The sequence below is a fragment of the Argentina silus genome (genome assembly GCF_951799395.1).
Source record: "Argentina silus genome assembly, chromosome: 7".
Taxonomy (NCBI): Eukaryota; Metazoa; Chordata; class Actinopteri; order Argentiniformes; family Argentinidae; genus Argentina; species Argentina silus.
Genome location: NC_139661.1, coordinates 4,288,671 through 4,305,180, shown reverse-complemented (window position 1 = coordinate 4,305,180; position 16,510 = coordinate 4,288,671). Strand labels below are relative to the sequence as shown.

The 16,510-nt window shown below is 44.0% G+C and overlaps 3 protein-coding genes across 3 annotated transcripts; 1 reads left to right on the top strand and 2 right to left on the bottom strand.

Moving 5' to 3' along the window:
* Nucleotides 1-35: 35 nt before the first annotated feature.
* Nucleotides 36-7,783, bottom strand: abcb9 (ATP-binding cassette, sub-family B (MDR/TAP), member 9). The gene is made up of 12 exons (XM_083673091.1): nt 7,562-7,783; nt 6,716-7,425; nt 6,185-6,299; nt 5,773-5,903; nt 5,460-5,665; nt 4,997-5,194; nt 4,376-4,504; nt 3,811-3,999; nt 3,165-3,338; nt 2,765-2,924; nt 2,352-2,488; nt 36-2,134 (listed from the first exon to the last, which is right to left on the bottom strand). The coding sequence occupies exons 2-12, from the start codon at nt 7,398-7,400 to the stop codon at nt 1,817-1,819; spliced, it is 2,442 nt and encodes an 813-aa protein (XP_083529217.1). The 5' UTR covers nt 7,401-7,425; nt 7,562-7,783; the 3' UTR covers nt 36-1,816.
* A 1,149-nt stretch (nt 7,784-8,932) lies between these two features.
* On the bottom strand, nt 8,933-12,658 carry LOC310807627 (gypsy retrotransposon integrase-like protein 1). Its single transcript, XM_083674177.1, has 8 exons — nt 12,416-12,658; nt 12,098-12,291; nt 11,709-11,820; nt 11,439-11,577; nt 11,262-11,316; nt 10,901-11,158; nt 10,664-10,777; nt 8,933-10,132 (listed from the first exon to the last, which is right to left on the bottom strand). Exons 1-8 carry the CDS (start codon nt 12,582-12,584, stop codon nt 9,878-9,880), a joined length of 1,296 nt encoding a protein of 431 aa, XP_083530303.1. The 5' UTR covers nt 12,585-12,658; the 3' UTR covers nt 8,933-9,877.
* Nucleotides 12,659-13,020: 362 nt separating this feature from the next.
* On the top strand, nt 13,021-15,951 carry ogfod2 (2-oxoglutarate and iron-dependent oxygenase domain containing 2). The gene is made up of 7 exons (XM_083673349.1): nt 13,021-13,239; nt 13,356-13,412; nt 13,488-13,598; nt 13,683-13,782; nt 13,909-14,033; nt 14,156-14,413; nt 14,842-15,951. Exons 1-7 carry the CDS (start codon nt 13,081-13,083, stop codon nt 15,112-15,114), a joined length of 1,083 nt encoding a protein of 360 aa, XP_083529475.1. The 5' UTR covers nt 13,021-13,080; the 3' UTR covers nt 15,115-15,951.
* The last annotated feature ends 559 nt before the right edge of the window (nt 15,952-16,510 follow it).

Below are 16,510 nucleotides of genomic sequence, written 5' to 3'. Positions count from 1 at the left end.
TGACAAAATCATAGTATCAGACCGCAATGGAATTGCATTCTGTTAGTGAATGCCATGTTTATTCTCTGGTGTCAGTACATTTATGTTCTAAGATAATGATACATATCAATATATTGCGCTTCCTTTGGATTTGCATAAGATAAATACATGATAAATGGTCAAACATTCTCCGGTGAAGGCATCTTTCCGTCCCTTGCACCAGCAATAATATACCTAGAGAGGGTTATTGACACGTCCCAGCTAGCAAGCTTGTGGTGGCCCATGAGTGGCTTGTTGTCGGCAGTCAGCGGCCCTCCATCAGCTGTCAGCATGGCAGAATTTTGCTCATTGACTTCACGGTGACCCAACAGCGGCAAGCCGACACCATAAACGGTGGTCCGTTGTCACACTGTCATCAGCTAGCTGAGTCTTCATATCGGTCAAAGATAGGACCGCCGACACACTGCTCTAGCTGTCAGCAAGCCCTCCTCTCCCCTCCTTTGTCACCCTCTTCCCACTCTCCTGCCACCATCTTCATGCCACCCTCTTCCCACTATCTTCCTTTTCCCTGTCACAGTCTTTCCACTCCTTTACTGAGCTTTATATTTACCTCAAATGGCTGAAGCATGGATCTTTACATGCCAGGGTTATGGGTCAACTGTTGCTCTACCGCTGGCATGCAGACCATTGATCTACCATTTGCACACTGACATCTTTTGCACAATGCTATGCCGACCGCTGGTCTACCATTGTCACGCCATCATCGGTCTTCCATTGGTATACCAACTGTTGGCTTACTGTTGGCATGCCGACAATCTGTCTACCATTAGCATGCCGATGGTGGTCTACCTTTGTCAGACTGACTGTTGACTACCGCTTGCATGCCAACTGCTGGCCTACCATTGGCATGTCTACATTGGTAAGTCTACATTGGTCCACCATTCACATAGCGACTGTTGGTTTAGTGTTGGCATGCTGGCAGTCGGTCTACCACTGACATGCCAGTGTCTGTCTACCATTGGCGTGCCAACGGTGGTCTATCATCGGCGTACAACCATCATCCTAACCCTAACCCATCATCCTAACCCTAACCCATCATCTTAACCCTAACTCATCATCCTAACCCTAACCCTAACCCATCATCCTAACCCTAACCCATCATCTTAACCCTAACCCATCATCTTAACCCTAACCCATCATCTTAACCCTAACCCATCATCCTAACCCTAACCCATCATTAGTGGTACGCTGTTGGACTAATAGCAGCATAATGCCACAACGGATGTCATCATGTGACCATTAGGGGTCTGGTATTAGCTCATGAGCCACTCTGTTGCCATCAGCGGCCCCATAAGCGCTTGCTAGCTGAAGTAGGACTTCTGTAAACATCATTTCCCTCCATGCAATGCCATAAATAAGTAAAAAAAAACACACACCACAAGATGGTTTGCTAACATTTTGTACACCGTACAATGAATAACATCACCTTTGGCTTGAGGCCTCCAAAGGACATTGTGCATACGTTGCCAAGTTGAACAATGTTGGTGAAATGGCTACCAAAATCCTTATGCTCTTAGGGTGGAATCCTAACTTGAGATCCGTGCGTAAGTTTCAATGCAATCAATGCAAGATTTACAAAGTTAGGATTCTACCCTTATTGATTAGTCAGCCTTAAGGTTTTGGACACCCTAAAATAGATTTGTCATGTAATGTGCAAATCCAAACTCCCTCCCTTAATTCACCAAGGGCAATGCAATGCCTAAGTGTAGCAGCAAAGAGTATCAAAGACTTTGAGTGCCAGTGAGTGTGTGCCTCTACCAATGGACCCTCAAAACACTCAGTAGCGAGTGTTACATTCAGACTCGCTGGGGCTGCTACTGTCTTGTCTGCTCCGTTGACGACTGCCCTGGAACTTCCAGGGGGGCTGCTCAGAAGGGTTGAGGACCTCAGCCCCAGTCTCGATGCCCAGGACCTGTCTTTGTACCAGCTTGCAGTAAAGGCCCCCCCTGGCCATGAGCTGGCTGTGTGTGCCCTGCTCCACCACGGCGCCTCGGTCGATGGCTATGATGTTGTCTGCCCTCTCCACAGTGCTCAGGCGATGGGCCACCACGAGAACGGTGTGGTCCCGCATGACGTTGTTCAGGGCCTGCTGAACCTGGGCAAGGGAAGCAAAGAGGACGTTGTTATTGTCACAATTCAAAGTGTTTTTTCTATTCTATAAACAAAATTGGTTTTCCAGGGAATGGCACCACACCCACATCTGTGTCTGTTTAAAAATCGTTACTGAGCATACATGCGCACACACACACACACACACGCATGTACGTACACGCGCACACGCACACAAACATATATTTGCTCTGTCTCCTTACAATATGTTCACTCTCTGAATCCAGTGCACTGGTGGCCTCGTCCAGGATGAGGACATGTGGGTTGCGGATGAGCGCCCGTGCAATGGCCACCCGCTGTTTCTGCCCCCCTGACAACTGAGTTCCCTTCTCTCCCACTCCTAGAAGACAGGTAAGGAACAATTCCACTGCATAAGATATAGCAATACTGCAAAATCCTATAAAATCAAGGGAAGAGGTTTTTGAGAAGAGGACCTCTTTATTTGTTTCGAAAAAAAGATTGGGCAGTGTTCCTATGCAATGATATGGCATAGTGCAGAATACATACGTTTTGCTCCAACAGCATAGTATGCTCTGTGTAGCAGTAATAAAACTTAAAAAAAGTAATTGAACTTGAACTAGATCTAGTAAGGAGCATTAAGGAGCATTAAGGTCACCTGTCTTGTAGCCCTTGGTGAGACTGGTAATGAATTCATGAGCATTGGCCTTGGTGGCAGCCTGCACCACAGCCTCCATAGGGATGTCACTCAGGCCATAGGTGACATTCTGCTCAACAGAACGGGCAAACAGGACAGGCTCCTGACCCACAAGTGCAATCTGCAACAAAACAAAAACAGACATCGCTCAATCTCCCACCCGTACGTCTTCCGGTGAATGAACACCACTGCCATCTTGTGGTTAAAAAGGTTGAGGTACTACAGCATGTCTGACAATATGGGGATGGCATGAAAGGTCTTACAGGCAGTGATGGAGAGAGAACACATATTCTCTGTCTCTACAGGATCGAAGAGAACATCAACATGTAAACAAGGCTTACATGTTGCTCAGAGCACTGACCCGAGAGTGGAGGTAGTCATGATGATAAGTGTGCACAGGCAGTCCGTCCAGCAGCACCTGGCCTTGTTGAGGGGGGTAGAAGTTCTCCAGAAGGCCCACACAGGAGCTCTTGCCACTGCCAGAGGGTCCCACCAGGGCTGTCACCTCACCAGGCCGCAGAGTGAAGGACACTCCCTGGAGACAGAGGCCATCAGTCAAAGATGCATTACAGAACTTGGGTGTAGGGAGGGTGTGCCCCTGTCTGTCCAATCAGGTCATTTCTTGACAATATGTCTGTCTATTTAGAGGACCTGTTTTTTTAGGCACCAATTTTAACTGAAAGTATCCTGTAGCATCTCTTTAATACTCAACCAGCATAGCATCCATCACTTCCCCCAGCTAAGCCATGATTTAAGACATTAACATTGATCCATACCTTCCTTTTATGCTTGACTGATGATATTTGCTGTCTGACTTTTAATTTGTAGTAACAGCATTATGGTATAAACTATGATTAGTAACCATATACCATATACTATTACCACAAAAGTAAAGTCAGACAGCATATGTGTATCAACAGATTACCAGCGTGAAATGATAGCAGATTACAAATCAGATTACCAACTTTTCTTATTTTGCACTCTACCTTAAAGATCAGCTGTCATACCTTTAGTATTTCTGTTTCTGGGCGTGTTGGGTAGCAGAATGTGATGTCCTTAAACTCCACCAGACCTTTACAGGTGTCAGGGACTTCTTTCCCTTCATGTGGGTGTTTGGACGGCCTGTCGATGTACTCAAACACCTTCTCTGCTGCTCCCACTCCCTGCATAAGACCTGTGTAGACCGATGATATGTTCTAGAACACACAGCAGACAGGGGACAAGGAATACAAAATGAGTATAGTTTTTCTTCAGATACCAAGATACAAACAATCTTCATTATGAAACATCAAAGTCCTAGGGTGAGAAAATTATCTAATTCAGTTGATCCTCAATCCTGGTCCTGGAGAACCGTAGTACTACAGGTTTTTGGTCCAGCTTAGCACTGACACCTGATTCAGGTAATCATGGTTTTGAAGATCAGTTGATTAGGTCAAGCTGGTGTGATAGCACTAGACTGGGACAAAAACCTGGACCCACTGCGGCTCTCCAGGATCAGGCTTGAGTGTCACTGATCTAATTTGTCATGTGCACAGTCAGATAGATGTATGGAGGCAGAGGAGTCAGACTTGCCTCTAGACACTCTCCCAACTCCAGCTCATATATGACAAAGGATATCAGGGTCCCTCCACTCATCTGATCAGTTACCACCAGGTGACCCCCATAGAAGAGGATGGCAACTTGTAGAGCAAGTTCTGAAATCTGTCAAAACAGCAAATACATTAAAAACGTCTGTAATAGCACTCACAGTCATATGAAGCCATGGCCCAGATACAGTCGATATAATAATACACTGTATCTATAATCCACACAGAGGAGCTCCTTCAAGTTACATTATGGAAGATTTTGCCACTGGGGAGGCTCTTGAGCCAAAAGGGGTCCCCTTAATAATGTCCAGAAATTACCTCATTGGACAGGTAGGGGCACACCTCTCCATGTCCATGAACATCAGCCTATATTTCCGAAGATTGTTAGCCTAAAACTAAGGATTTCTGGTTTCATGAGGCAAGAGATGTATAATGTCATAGGAGTATGATAATCATTGAGTCACACTCTGAGGTACAGAAATGAGCAAATAAACTTCCATAGAGTACCTTTAACATTGAGCTACTGTATATCTGTGTTGCATCTCATCCTCCTCTGAAGCTATTGTTTCACTTCCAGGTGTCACTGTTGTGATTAGGTGATACCTACACAACTGGACCACATGTAGCAGGCGTATGCCAGCGCTTGCTTCTTGTTCAACTGGAACATGACCATCAGCCTGTCATAGTAGGTATCGGCCTCCCGCTCCTCATTGGCGAAACTGCGGACAGTCCTCATGGCCGAAATGGTCTCCTCTGCCACTTTATTGGCTTCAGCCAAGGCAGTCTGAACCTCTTTGGTCAGTTTCTGGGAACGGAAGAAAAAAACAGCTCCAGGGTCAACAGGAAATGTCTAATCTCTTTATCTACACGCTCAGAAATGTCCTCTATAGAAATGGCTCTACATTGAGCACAAAAGGGTCCTAAATTGAACCCAAAAGGGTTCTACATGGAACTCAAAAGAAGGATCCTTTGGAACGAGTGTATTGATGTCTGTTGTATCGTCAAAACATTGTACTCTGCAATCACACAGAAAAATTAGATATATAACCAACTTTCTGCATTAATTCTACCTTGTAGTACTCCCCATATTCCTTGGAGATGACAGCAATGTAGGGGAAGCCCATGATGGTGACTAGAGTCAGCTTCCATGACATGCCGAACATGAAGACAAAGAACCCCAGGCCCTTTACCACACTCCTCAGGAAGATGTTGACATTCTGGGAGATAAGGTCACTCACTTGGGTGGTGTCAGAGGTCAGGCGTGAGGTGATGTCACCTGTTGGGGGAGGAGCACCCCGAGCAGAGAAAGGTTGTCTTCATCGGAACAACAGGAATGGATGTACCGAATAGAGATGGAGATCAGTATTTAGGATAAGACATCACCTGTGTGGTTGGCATCGAAGAACCCAATCTCCTGACGCATCAAAGATCTAAAGAGAAGATTCCTGAGGCGAAGGTTTAATCTGGCCATCGTTAGAGTGAAGACACCGCCTCGTACTCCCATGGCAAGTGAGCTAAAAAGAAGGGCAAGAAAGTCATTTAAAACTTGTTAAAAACTAATTTCACACAGTGTGGAAAAAATGTATTAGAAGACAAATGGTATGCTATCATAAGAATAAATTAGCGATCAAATGTCAATTAGCCTTGGTCACATCATCTGACGAAAGCAGATTCAGTGTGCCGGCTGTTCTTCATTATTTGTTCATAACAAAACCTATGAACAAAAGCCAGAAGATTGTGATGACCCAGCAGAGACAGGGCAGGTCACAGGTCTTACTTCATTCATATGCCTTACCTGACTAAGGCTAGCACTGAGAGAGTGACCAGTGGCTTGGTGAAGTACTCCATGCTCTTATGAATCACTATGCCGTCTATCGCCTGCCCAGTGAAGTAGGGTATAAAGGCCTCGCCTAGAAGGGGGAGAGCGTCAATCCATGAAGACATGAGGAGGACATGCACAAAATAGAGATGCTGTGTAGATAACGTGCTGTGATGTGTATAAAAGGAAGCTTAAGAAAATGAGTAACAGAGTAGTGCAATAGCTATACAACATCCTCTGGTCATGGTGCAAAAGTCATTCTGTTTTAATTGGCACAGGGTTCATGAGTATCCAGAAATGTAATACTAAACTAGCGGTACGAGTCACATAGTCATACATTACGTAAGCATGAGACAACTGATCTTTAAAGAGGCTGCCTGGTATTGCTGATTTATAACACGTGTCTGTGCATAGGCTTTAGCTTGGCAGGCTAGCGCAGTCTTGTGGCATGCAGACGTCCCTGGTTGAACCTAGTCAAAGGCGTTTCATATGCAAGGGGACACTCACACACAGCAGAGATGAGGAGGAAGAGGAAGGCTACCGAAAGCAGCCCAGAGTCTTTACGACAGTACGACAGCAAGCGGCCTAGCGTGGCCCCCGAGTTCGTCTTCTCCTCCGTTCCTTTGCTGCTGCTCACCCTCCTCTTCTTTCCATCGTGCCTTTCTTCCTGTTGTTGTTCCTCCTCCTCCTCCTCCTCAGAGCCATGCTCGCCCGCCGTCTCCACCAGCCTTTCCGTCTCCTCACAGCGCTCTCCATCCGTCACAGTGTTGGACGCCCTTCCCAGGAGCCTCCAGGAGAGTGTGGTCCCCAGCGCTGACACACATGTCCAGGAGAACAGGCTCAAGAACCAGGGCTGGAGTACCAGTGCATCCTGCTCCGAGAGAATCAGCAGCTTGGCTAGGGCATATGTGATGATGGTTAGGCAGATGAGTAGAGTCAGGGTGCCCAGGGAAGACACCCTCCGCGGGCCATCCACTTTGTTCCATACCACTCCTATGGAGGCTCCCAGCAGAAGGCCACCTCTGACCAGAACAGCCCCCCAGAGGTCCAAGACTGAGTGGAGAATATCAAAGTTCTGTGCATCCTCAGTAAATAATGATATGTGTGACCCATGTAGGTAGAGGACAGTGGTGACAATAACATCCACCAGGATGAAAGCCAGGGAACAGCTCACTGCTAATTTGATCCCCATTCTATTTCAGTCAATTATAGATGAGCTGCAGTGTCAGGGAAGATAAAAGTTACTAGATAAAAACTACTTACAGTTAGTCATTTTCCAATAAGAATATTAGGATTGTTACAGTGTTATCCAGTCTAAATCTCAACCTTATTAGTCGTAAAGTAATAACTCACATGTTCTCTTATGCGCCTACCGTGCTCACGGCATTAATGCGCCAAGGCGTGAGATTTCAGGAGTTCGCGTTACTGTATCACATTCATTGTCTTCCCATTGCTGCCATCTTCTCTTTTAAAGAAACTCCGCCGCATGGATTGATCGTTGATATTTTAGGCGACACATTCGCACTTGTGCCGATTATCAATGTATGGAAAGTACAGCTGTAGTAGACTGCTGGAATAAATGGGTACGGAAGCAGGTGATATAATCGTAGTGAGGAGGCTCCTCCCACTGAGGCACGTTCAAGACTGGAAGGTCACAAGTACAGTCAGTCCGACAGTCATTCCTAGGGGCGACCAGGTTGCCTCTGCAGTGTTTTATTCATATAACAAAATGATAAATACATTAGATAGAGATAATTAGACTTTGTGCGCGCAGTGTAACTATGGTTTACTTGTGTTCTAAATGATACTTGCTGGAGGGTGGGGTCTTCATGTGGCAGACAGCAGAGATGGATCAACATGACAGACAAAAAAAAGCATTGGTCAGTGTTTATTGTTGAAGCTAAAACTATATGTAATGACAATTGAAATGGGTCTCATCTTTCAAATGAGTCCTGTATTCAAACTAAAAAGGGACATTTTGCTTATTTAAAACTAAGCTCTCTCACGTTCTTCTTTGAGACTGCACTGTGGAATATTCTGTAGCAACAAAGTATTACACTTACATCATCACTTCATAAAGATCCATACCAAATAATCAAATGATGTGCCCAAAGCATATGTGGTGTGGGCTAGCGACAGAATATTAGTTAAAAACTAATTTCACACAGTGTGCCAAAACATGTATTAGAAGACAAAACGCATGCTATCATAAACATTTTAAATTGTATGGTGGAATAAAGCACTTGGGAGCAGCAGATTCAATGTGCCGGCTATTCTTCATTATTTGTTCATAACAAAACCTATGAACAAAAGCCAGAAGATTGTGATGACCCAGCAGAGACAGGGCAGGTCACAGGTCTTACTTCATTCGTATGCCTTACCTGACTAAGGCTAGCACTGAGAGAGTGACCAGTGGCTTGGTGAAGTTCTCCATGCTCTTATGAATCACTATGCCGTCTATCGCCTGCCCAGTGAAGTAGGGTATAAAGGCCTCGCCTAGAAGGGGGAGAGCGTCAATCCATGAAGACATGAGGAGGATATGCACAAAATAGAGATGCTGTGTAGATAACGTGCTGTGATGTGTATAAAAGGAAGCTCAAGAAAATGAGTAACAGAGTAGTGCAATAGCTATACAACATCCTCTGGTCACGGTGCAAAAGTCATTCTGTTTTAATTGGCACAGGGTTCATGAGTATCCAGAAATGTAATACTAAACTAGCGGTATGAGTCATAGTGTTTATTGTTCAAGCTAAAACTAGATGTAAATTACAAATCAAATGGTCTCATCTTGCAAATGAGTCATGTATTCAAAACTAAAAAGAGACATTTTGCTTATTAGAAACAAAGCTCTCTCACATTCTTCTTTGATAGACGGACCGTGCTGTGGATTATTCTGTAGAACACAGTGGGAGGGAAACTGTTTCCATGCAACAACAAAGTATTACACATACATCATCACTTCATAAAGATCCATACCAAATAATCAAATTCTGTGCGCAAAGCATGTGTGGTGTGGGCTAACTACAGAATATTAGAAAATAATCAGAGAGAAATGAGAAACGGGGGGAGGGAGGGAGCACAGAAAACAGCAAAAAAATAAATAAAATCAGAACAGTCGTGGGTCATTTGTCAATTACACAAGTTACTACTAATATGGACTCCAGCTTTTACATCTGCAAAGTGTAAAACTCCAGAGAGTGTGTGTGTGTGTAAGTGCAAAGTTTCCACAAAGGGCCCAAATAAGCTGGGGTAAGCTGTGTAACAGCCCCCGACCATCACAAGCTTCTTAACATCTTGCATTTTGAACCAACAGTGGTAGAGATATTGAATACATGGATTGTATACACATCTCACACACTTTGCTGCAAACTTGTTTACCCCTCCCCCCCCCATGATATGACATGACATGACAATACAGTATCTGTAACAAGACCACAAATCCGCCGGGTACAGACAGAACTTGTGTATTTGGACACTTGACCAAACAACAATATTTGATCAATATGTCCGGTCAAGCTTCTTATTGCAGATGGTTGAATATTCACCAATTTCCCTCTGAGGTGGGGTTTCTCATACAGACAAGTCTCTGTGTGCAGAAGCAAGAGGAATCAATCCTCCATCAATCCAGTCACTGAATGCTTCTCCCTCGTGTTACTTCCATAGCCGCGCTCAATGCACATCAGATACCGGAAGGGGATATTCCAGATCACTCTTTTTGTCATCGCAGCTGCTTTGCTCGGTGGCGAGGTCCGTTTCCACAGGGAAAGTCAAGTAAAGGCTGTCTTTTAGCTTCTTCGGAGAGGGCGAGTCTCCGGAGCCGAACAAAGGGTCCGTGACTTTAAACGTGATGGAGGGCATGTTTCGATTCCTCCGCTTGGCATTCTTCTTCTGTTGTTTGTAAGCCGCGTTCATGTTGGCCATCACCTGCAAACAGACAAACGCCTCGTAAATATGCTCAATGCTCAAACAAAACATTTGATAAAGCTGACACGATACAGAAGGAATATCCTTTTTAAAAAATATATTTTTAGGGCATTTCTGCTTTATTGGGATAGAGACAGTAGAGATTTGACAGGAAGGACGGGAGAGAGAGGAGGGATGACATGCAGGATATGTCGATGGCCGGAATCGAACCAGGGACCTTGCGATGATATGGTATGTGCCTTAGTGTGCTACGCCACTGAACGCCCCACAGAGGGAATATCCTGTTACTTATCTTTTATATGAGAAAAGACATTGGGTGCCGATGTCACGGCTTAGCGGTAACACGCCCGACAATCAGCACCTATGCTGCACCCCAAGGCTACCCGGGTCCAGCAGTCTGCCCTGCTCTCCCAGTCTGCCCTGCTCTCCCAGTCTGCCCTGCTCTCCCAGTCTGCCCTGCTCTCCCATTTCCCACTGTCTACATAATTGTGAAAAGAAAACCGAAAAAACCAGATTGGGATACAGACTTACCAGCTGCTTGACGGAGTCCTGCTGCTCCTGCATAGCAGTCATGTAGGTAGTGGCATCTTCCTTTGAGGAATACACATCCTGTTCTTGGTCATAATTCACGAGACTAAGTTTAATCTTGACCAAAAAAAAAAGAAAGAAGACCCTTAAATAAACATAAAAAGAATGGCCCAGAAACAAATGAACATACATTGTATGTGTTGTGTAACAAAGCAAGTTGTGGGGAAACAAGTCTATTACCTCATTAGGGAAGCTAGCCTTCCTGTTGAACATTAACGAATAAGGTGTGAACTTGGTTGAGGGGTTGGTGGACGTCCTGAACAGAAATAAGACAGGGTCCAGGAAATCGTCCCACTCTGCCTGCTTCTCGGTCACCACCTGTGTGATGGCCTCCTTCAGGAGTCCGCTGCTGCGGTCATGCAGAGGGTTCAGCTGGGGCGCCTCTGCAGGAGACACTCTCTGCACTATGTTCCACCTGTCACACAGGTGCTTCGTCACCTGGATGACACACACAAGAACAATGTCAACGCATTATTATCCAGGAGAGCTCGGGATGAGAGAGATTGTTTATTCAAAATGATGTACAATCGAAACATCTCACCTCATCACAAAAGTCAATGTTTTGAGTGCAGAGTATTGTTTTTGCAGCTCCAAACCTGGTGGAAGAGAAAGATATTGAGTATGTCCAAGGGCTGTCTTTCTGATCATTCGTTGCTGATTTGATCATTTATCTTCAGGAACAATTTTCATATTAAAGTTAAATATTAGTGTCCATTACCTGTAAATGGTTGCAGAAATGCATCTGGCAACAGAAAGGGCATCTCTCTTTTGAATGGGGAAAGCCTCCACCCACTTGCTGAAGTAATCTGTGATCATTACCACATTGGCATTACCCTGCTGGGTCTCTGGGAAGGGCCCTGATTAAAAGAAGAACATCAAAGTAAGACAAACAACTGAACTAAACCTTGCCAGAACAAACATATATATATATATATATATATATGTATTTGTGTCGCATATTGAAAAATGTCTATGAGAGTTTGCTTACCAAATATATCTATCCCGACAATTTCCCAAGGAGCCTCCACTTTGATTGGCCGGACAGTCCTTGACATGTTTTTGTTCCTCTCTGTGTGTTGACAGGTTTCACAGACCTTTATCTAAAACATAATGCACACAACACAATTATCAACATGCCTCCAAACTGTAATGTTGTAGACATGTGTAACAGGCAGGGTTTGAACTGGGGACCTCTCGCATGGATACCACAGACTTAAACCATTATACCAAGAGTACATCCTCATGGTACAAGGGCATATATATCTGGGCATAGAAGTCACAAGTAGGGCTCCCGAATCACAAGAGTGTGATTCCAAATCACCTCGTCTACACATACATGCACAGACAGAACTCCAAACGGGCAGAGAACACACATACCCAGTCCACTACGTCCTTCACAATACCCAGCCAGTAATATTTGCTCTGGATCCTATGGACGGTCTTCTTTTGACCCAGGTGATGACCAATGTCGTTGAAGTGGCAGTCCAGGAAGATCTGTCTCTTCTGTTCAGCCTCAATCACCACCTCTCGCTTCTCCTCCTTCTTGGGGCCCACATAGTACAGCCGACCCTCTAGGACAACAAAACCATCCAGGTTCCAACAAAGCAATGAAGCAAATACATTAAGACATATAGTATAGTAAGATACACATTCTCTTTTGGGTTTTCCTGAGAATTTCCTTATTGTCTTAGTTACCATCAATGATGAATTTCTGGGCATATCTTTTGAGATTCTTCTTTCGTATGGGATTCATTGTCTGGGGGTAACAGCCATCGGCTACAAACGTGTAAATGTCACCCAAACGGTTGGAGCTCGACTCAACCACCTCCTCTTCAGCCACTTGCAACGAGTCCACACTCAACATCTCTGCAGCAAAAGGGGCCTCGAACAAGCAAATAAGCCAGCCAACAAATTATATATTTAAAATGTCTCCCGTGCTCAAAGAGGTGTAGGCATAACTAATGAAGAAAATATTTAATGAATCAAGGGAGGAGGCTTGCATGTTGAGGACTTACCGAGCGGACCCAATATGTCAACGGATAGGGAAACATAGTACACATTTTCTGTTCCTCTTCACATACTTTTACATCATTTACTCGTGGTATGGAAGCACTTATTTTTTTTAAAACGTGCTATACTTATTATGTTGAGATTTTATAGCGTGCAGTTTACCTATGTTTTGAGGATTTTGGTGGTTAAATATAATTGAAAATATAAACCAGGGCCATAGTTTCGCATCGGAGACTTTTACAGTTGGATCACAACAAACAAGTCGTGTTCCGGGGGCAACTCCCATTTTTTGACAGCTCTTCGTACGTAGTTAGCGACTTTAGACAATTTTCTCAAAATATGATTCCTTTATGTGTGTCACTGTTACAGATATAGTCATGCAAAACGACAAGGATACGGCGACATTTTACACTTGTAGTTGTTTTAGCACTGACAACATTTTCCTCGAAGATTTCAAATTGCATGTTCGATTTGTATCCGAGCACCAGTTTCGATTGGATTATCAAGCAGTGGGTATCTGGATCTGTGCAAACTAATATTGACACATTACAACAACTCATGTTATCATGTTAGATAGCGATGCTTATTGTTATTGCTCGTATCCTACCCTCTGTTTACCCATCAGGTGTTGGGAAAGCTTGGCTGTTCGTCGGAGACACAGTTCGATGATATCCTCAAAAAGGCAAGGCATTTTTTGTGTTCCTTATTGAAATGATATGTATGGTGGTGTATTTGTGCTTAAATGTGTGCTTTCTAGATCGCTCAAGAAGCTGAGAGGCGGCGATACCTTAGGGTGAAATCAGCTGAGAGAGCTGCTGTAATAAAAGACATTTATAAGCCCCTCCATAGCCATGTCTACCACCTACAGGTAGGTGGCTTTACCACAAGTGCACAATATTAGTGTGTCAACATCCATACAGAGAGGAATATTTCACCCACACCATCTCCTCAGGAGTCTCACCTGGCTCCAGAGTTCAGACAGATTGTGGACTATTGTCGGGGTGATGAGGCCAGTGAAGACGGACTATTGGGATTAATGCAGACAGAGGCAGGTGAGTTTAGTCTTGCCTGGGGTTGACAGTAATTGACAGTAGTCATAACCCATTGCCATGGATGGTTAAACACCTCTGAGGGAGGGATGATTGTCATTATAATCTTTCTTTTTCTCTTTTTTTAAGCCCTGAGGGTCTACCGCTTTCCTGTGTTCAGTAAAAGCTTTTGTGAGGAGCTGATAGAAGAGTTGGAGCACTTTGAACTGTCTTCAGCTCCAAAGGGCCGACCCAACACCATGAATAACTATGGGGTAGGCTCCAGCTCCTCTTTTCTTTTTTTTAGATCTTTATTTTACATAGGCACACACGATCAGTGTGTGAAATGTTGTAGCCTAACTCTCATCATATCTGAGATGCTCTTTGTTCCACACAGATGCTCCTGAATGAGCTTGGATTCGACGATGGCTTCCTCACCCCTCTCCGTGAGCTCTATCTGCGGCCAGTCACGTCTCTGCTGTACCCTGACTGCGGGGGACACTGCCTGGACAGCCACAAGGCCTTTGTGGTGAAGTACGACATGCATGAAGACCTGGACCTCAGTTACCACTATGACAATGCCGAGGTCACCCTCAATGTGTCTCTGGGGAAGGAGTTCACAGAGGGGAACCTGTACTTTGGTGACATGAGACAGGTGCTTAGTCAAAACAAGAAAGGCTGCAGAGCCGCAGTGATGCAGGCTTTTGTCCCAGCTCAGCAATGACACTCCTGATTCAGTTCATCAAAGTGGTCCTCTGTGGCTCAGTCGGTAGAGCATGGCGCTAACAATGCTTAGGTTGCAGGTTTGATTCCCGCTGGGACCCTATATACTGAAATGTATGCACTCACTGCAATGTAAGTCACTTTAGATAAAAGCGTCAGCTAAATGGCATATATTATTAGATTATTATTATATTAAGTTGTTGAAGATCGGTTGATTATTTCAGTTACGTGTGGTAGCACTAGGCTGGGACAAAAAAACGGAACACGCTGCGGCTCTCCAGGACCAGGATGGAGTATCACTGGTATGAGCATTGCCTTTGTTATTATCTTGTGGTTGATGGTGTTTGCGGCCCCCTGCAGGTGCCTCTGAGTGAGACGGAGTGTACTGAGGTGGAGCACAGAGTGGCAGAGGGACTCCTTCACAGAGGGCAGCACATGCACGGGGCCCTGCCCATCTCCTCTGGCCAGCGTTGGAACCTCATAGTGTGGATGAGGGCCTCGCAGGAACGCAACCAACTGTGCCCCATGTGCAGCAGGAAACCCACTCTAGTTGAGGGGGAGGGCTTCGCAGACGGGTTCGCCAAGGACTCAGGGCCATCTTTTCTACAGAATGCCTCATGTGTCTTAACTTAGTGCTTCTGGTCATGTGTCTATATGCTAGTATAACCATAGCCAGGATGTCTACACATTATGGGTCGGGTTTCCTAGACACAGATTAACACTGGTCCTGGACTAAATAACATTTTCAATTGAAAATCTCTATTGGAGATGCATTTTGGCCTACAATCAGGCTTAATCTGTGTCTGGGAAACCAGCCCTATGTGAGTTATTGAGCCAAAGAGGAGTCTAGGAGAGGAAACGAACAACATGGGGAAATCATTTGGAAATAAGTTAGTCTCAATTTGTTTGTGGGTATTGTCTATAATGTGATCACCCATTACAGCTCTTGTTGTTTCATATCCTCAAGACAATTTGTCTTGCAAGAAGACACTGGATCTGACCACTAGACTCTGTGCCTGTGTCCTCCTAATATCTTACTTTTCTCATATCATCTGTCCTATATTATAAAATACTGACTGATCAGTCATTTGTTGTAAATGATTTGAATATATGTTATAATAAGTGTGCAAATGCAATGGTATTCCGATATAAATACAACAAATAATTGTTAATGAATTAATATTATACTACTGCAGTAATGATGCGTTTCACAAAACAATGATACTCAGACATTTTCTCTGTATTGGTAAAATTATTAGTATTGAAAGGATCAACAACACAATTTTACAACAAATTAAATATTGCAACAATATGATTTGTACATCGTCTTTGGGATTATTTAAATTAAAATATAATTACATAAATAATGGCATTTCTCCGTTTTTGTCAAACAGAATATTATTCACGGATTATCAAGCCTCCGGTACATTGCATTGTTTAGTGTCTACAAAGGGGGCAATAATAACACAATCACATACAACTGTGTTCAACCATGTTATTAAAAACATTTCTCTCTTGCTGTGACTTTAATTTCCAATGTTTCGGCAACAATAATGCCTTCATCAGGGTGGGCTTTACTGAGTATGCAATCAGGTTATTATCACATCAATCCTTTTCAGCACTAAAAACAAAAGTATTAACTTTCGAATTAAAACTTTTTGGTTGTTTCTTTTTTACCAGGCTTGGTACAGTAGCATAAGCATCAGTGTAGAATATTATAGGCAGGAGGGATTTGGAAAGCTAGTTTGCTGGGAGAAGAGAGCCAGCATACAATCTCTGAGCATGCACACTCACACCAAAACACAATTCCTAGGTAAAGACGCATATTCAATCACTCATCTGTCATGAAAAGGCCTGGCTTTCTTACAATCACTGACATTGAATTTGAGATAGCATTTCAAGTGATTCTGGACCGTACACTAAAGCTATATACTTCTATTTCCCAATAAGATCAGTGCAAAATCAATATATATATATACTATGTATAAATATAAATATATTAACACAAAATATATTCTCATATACAACA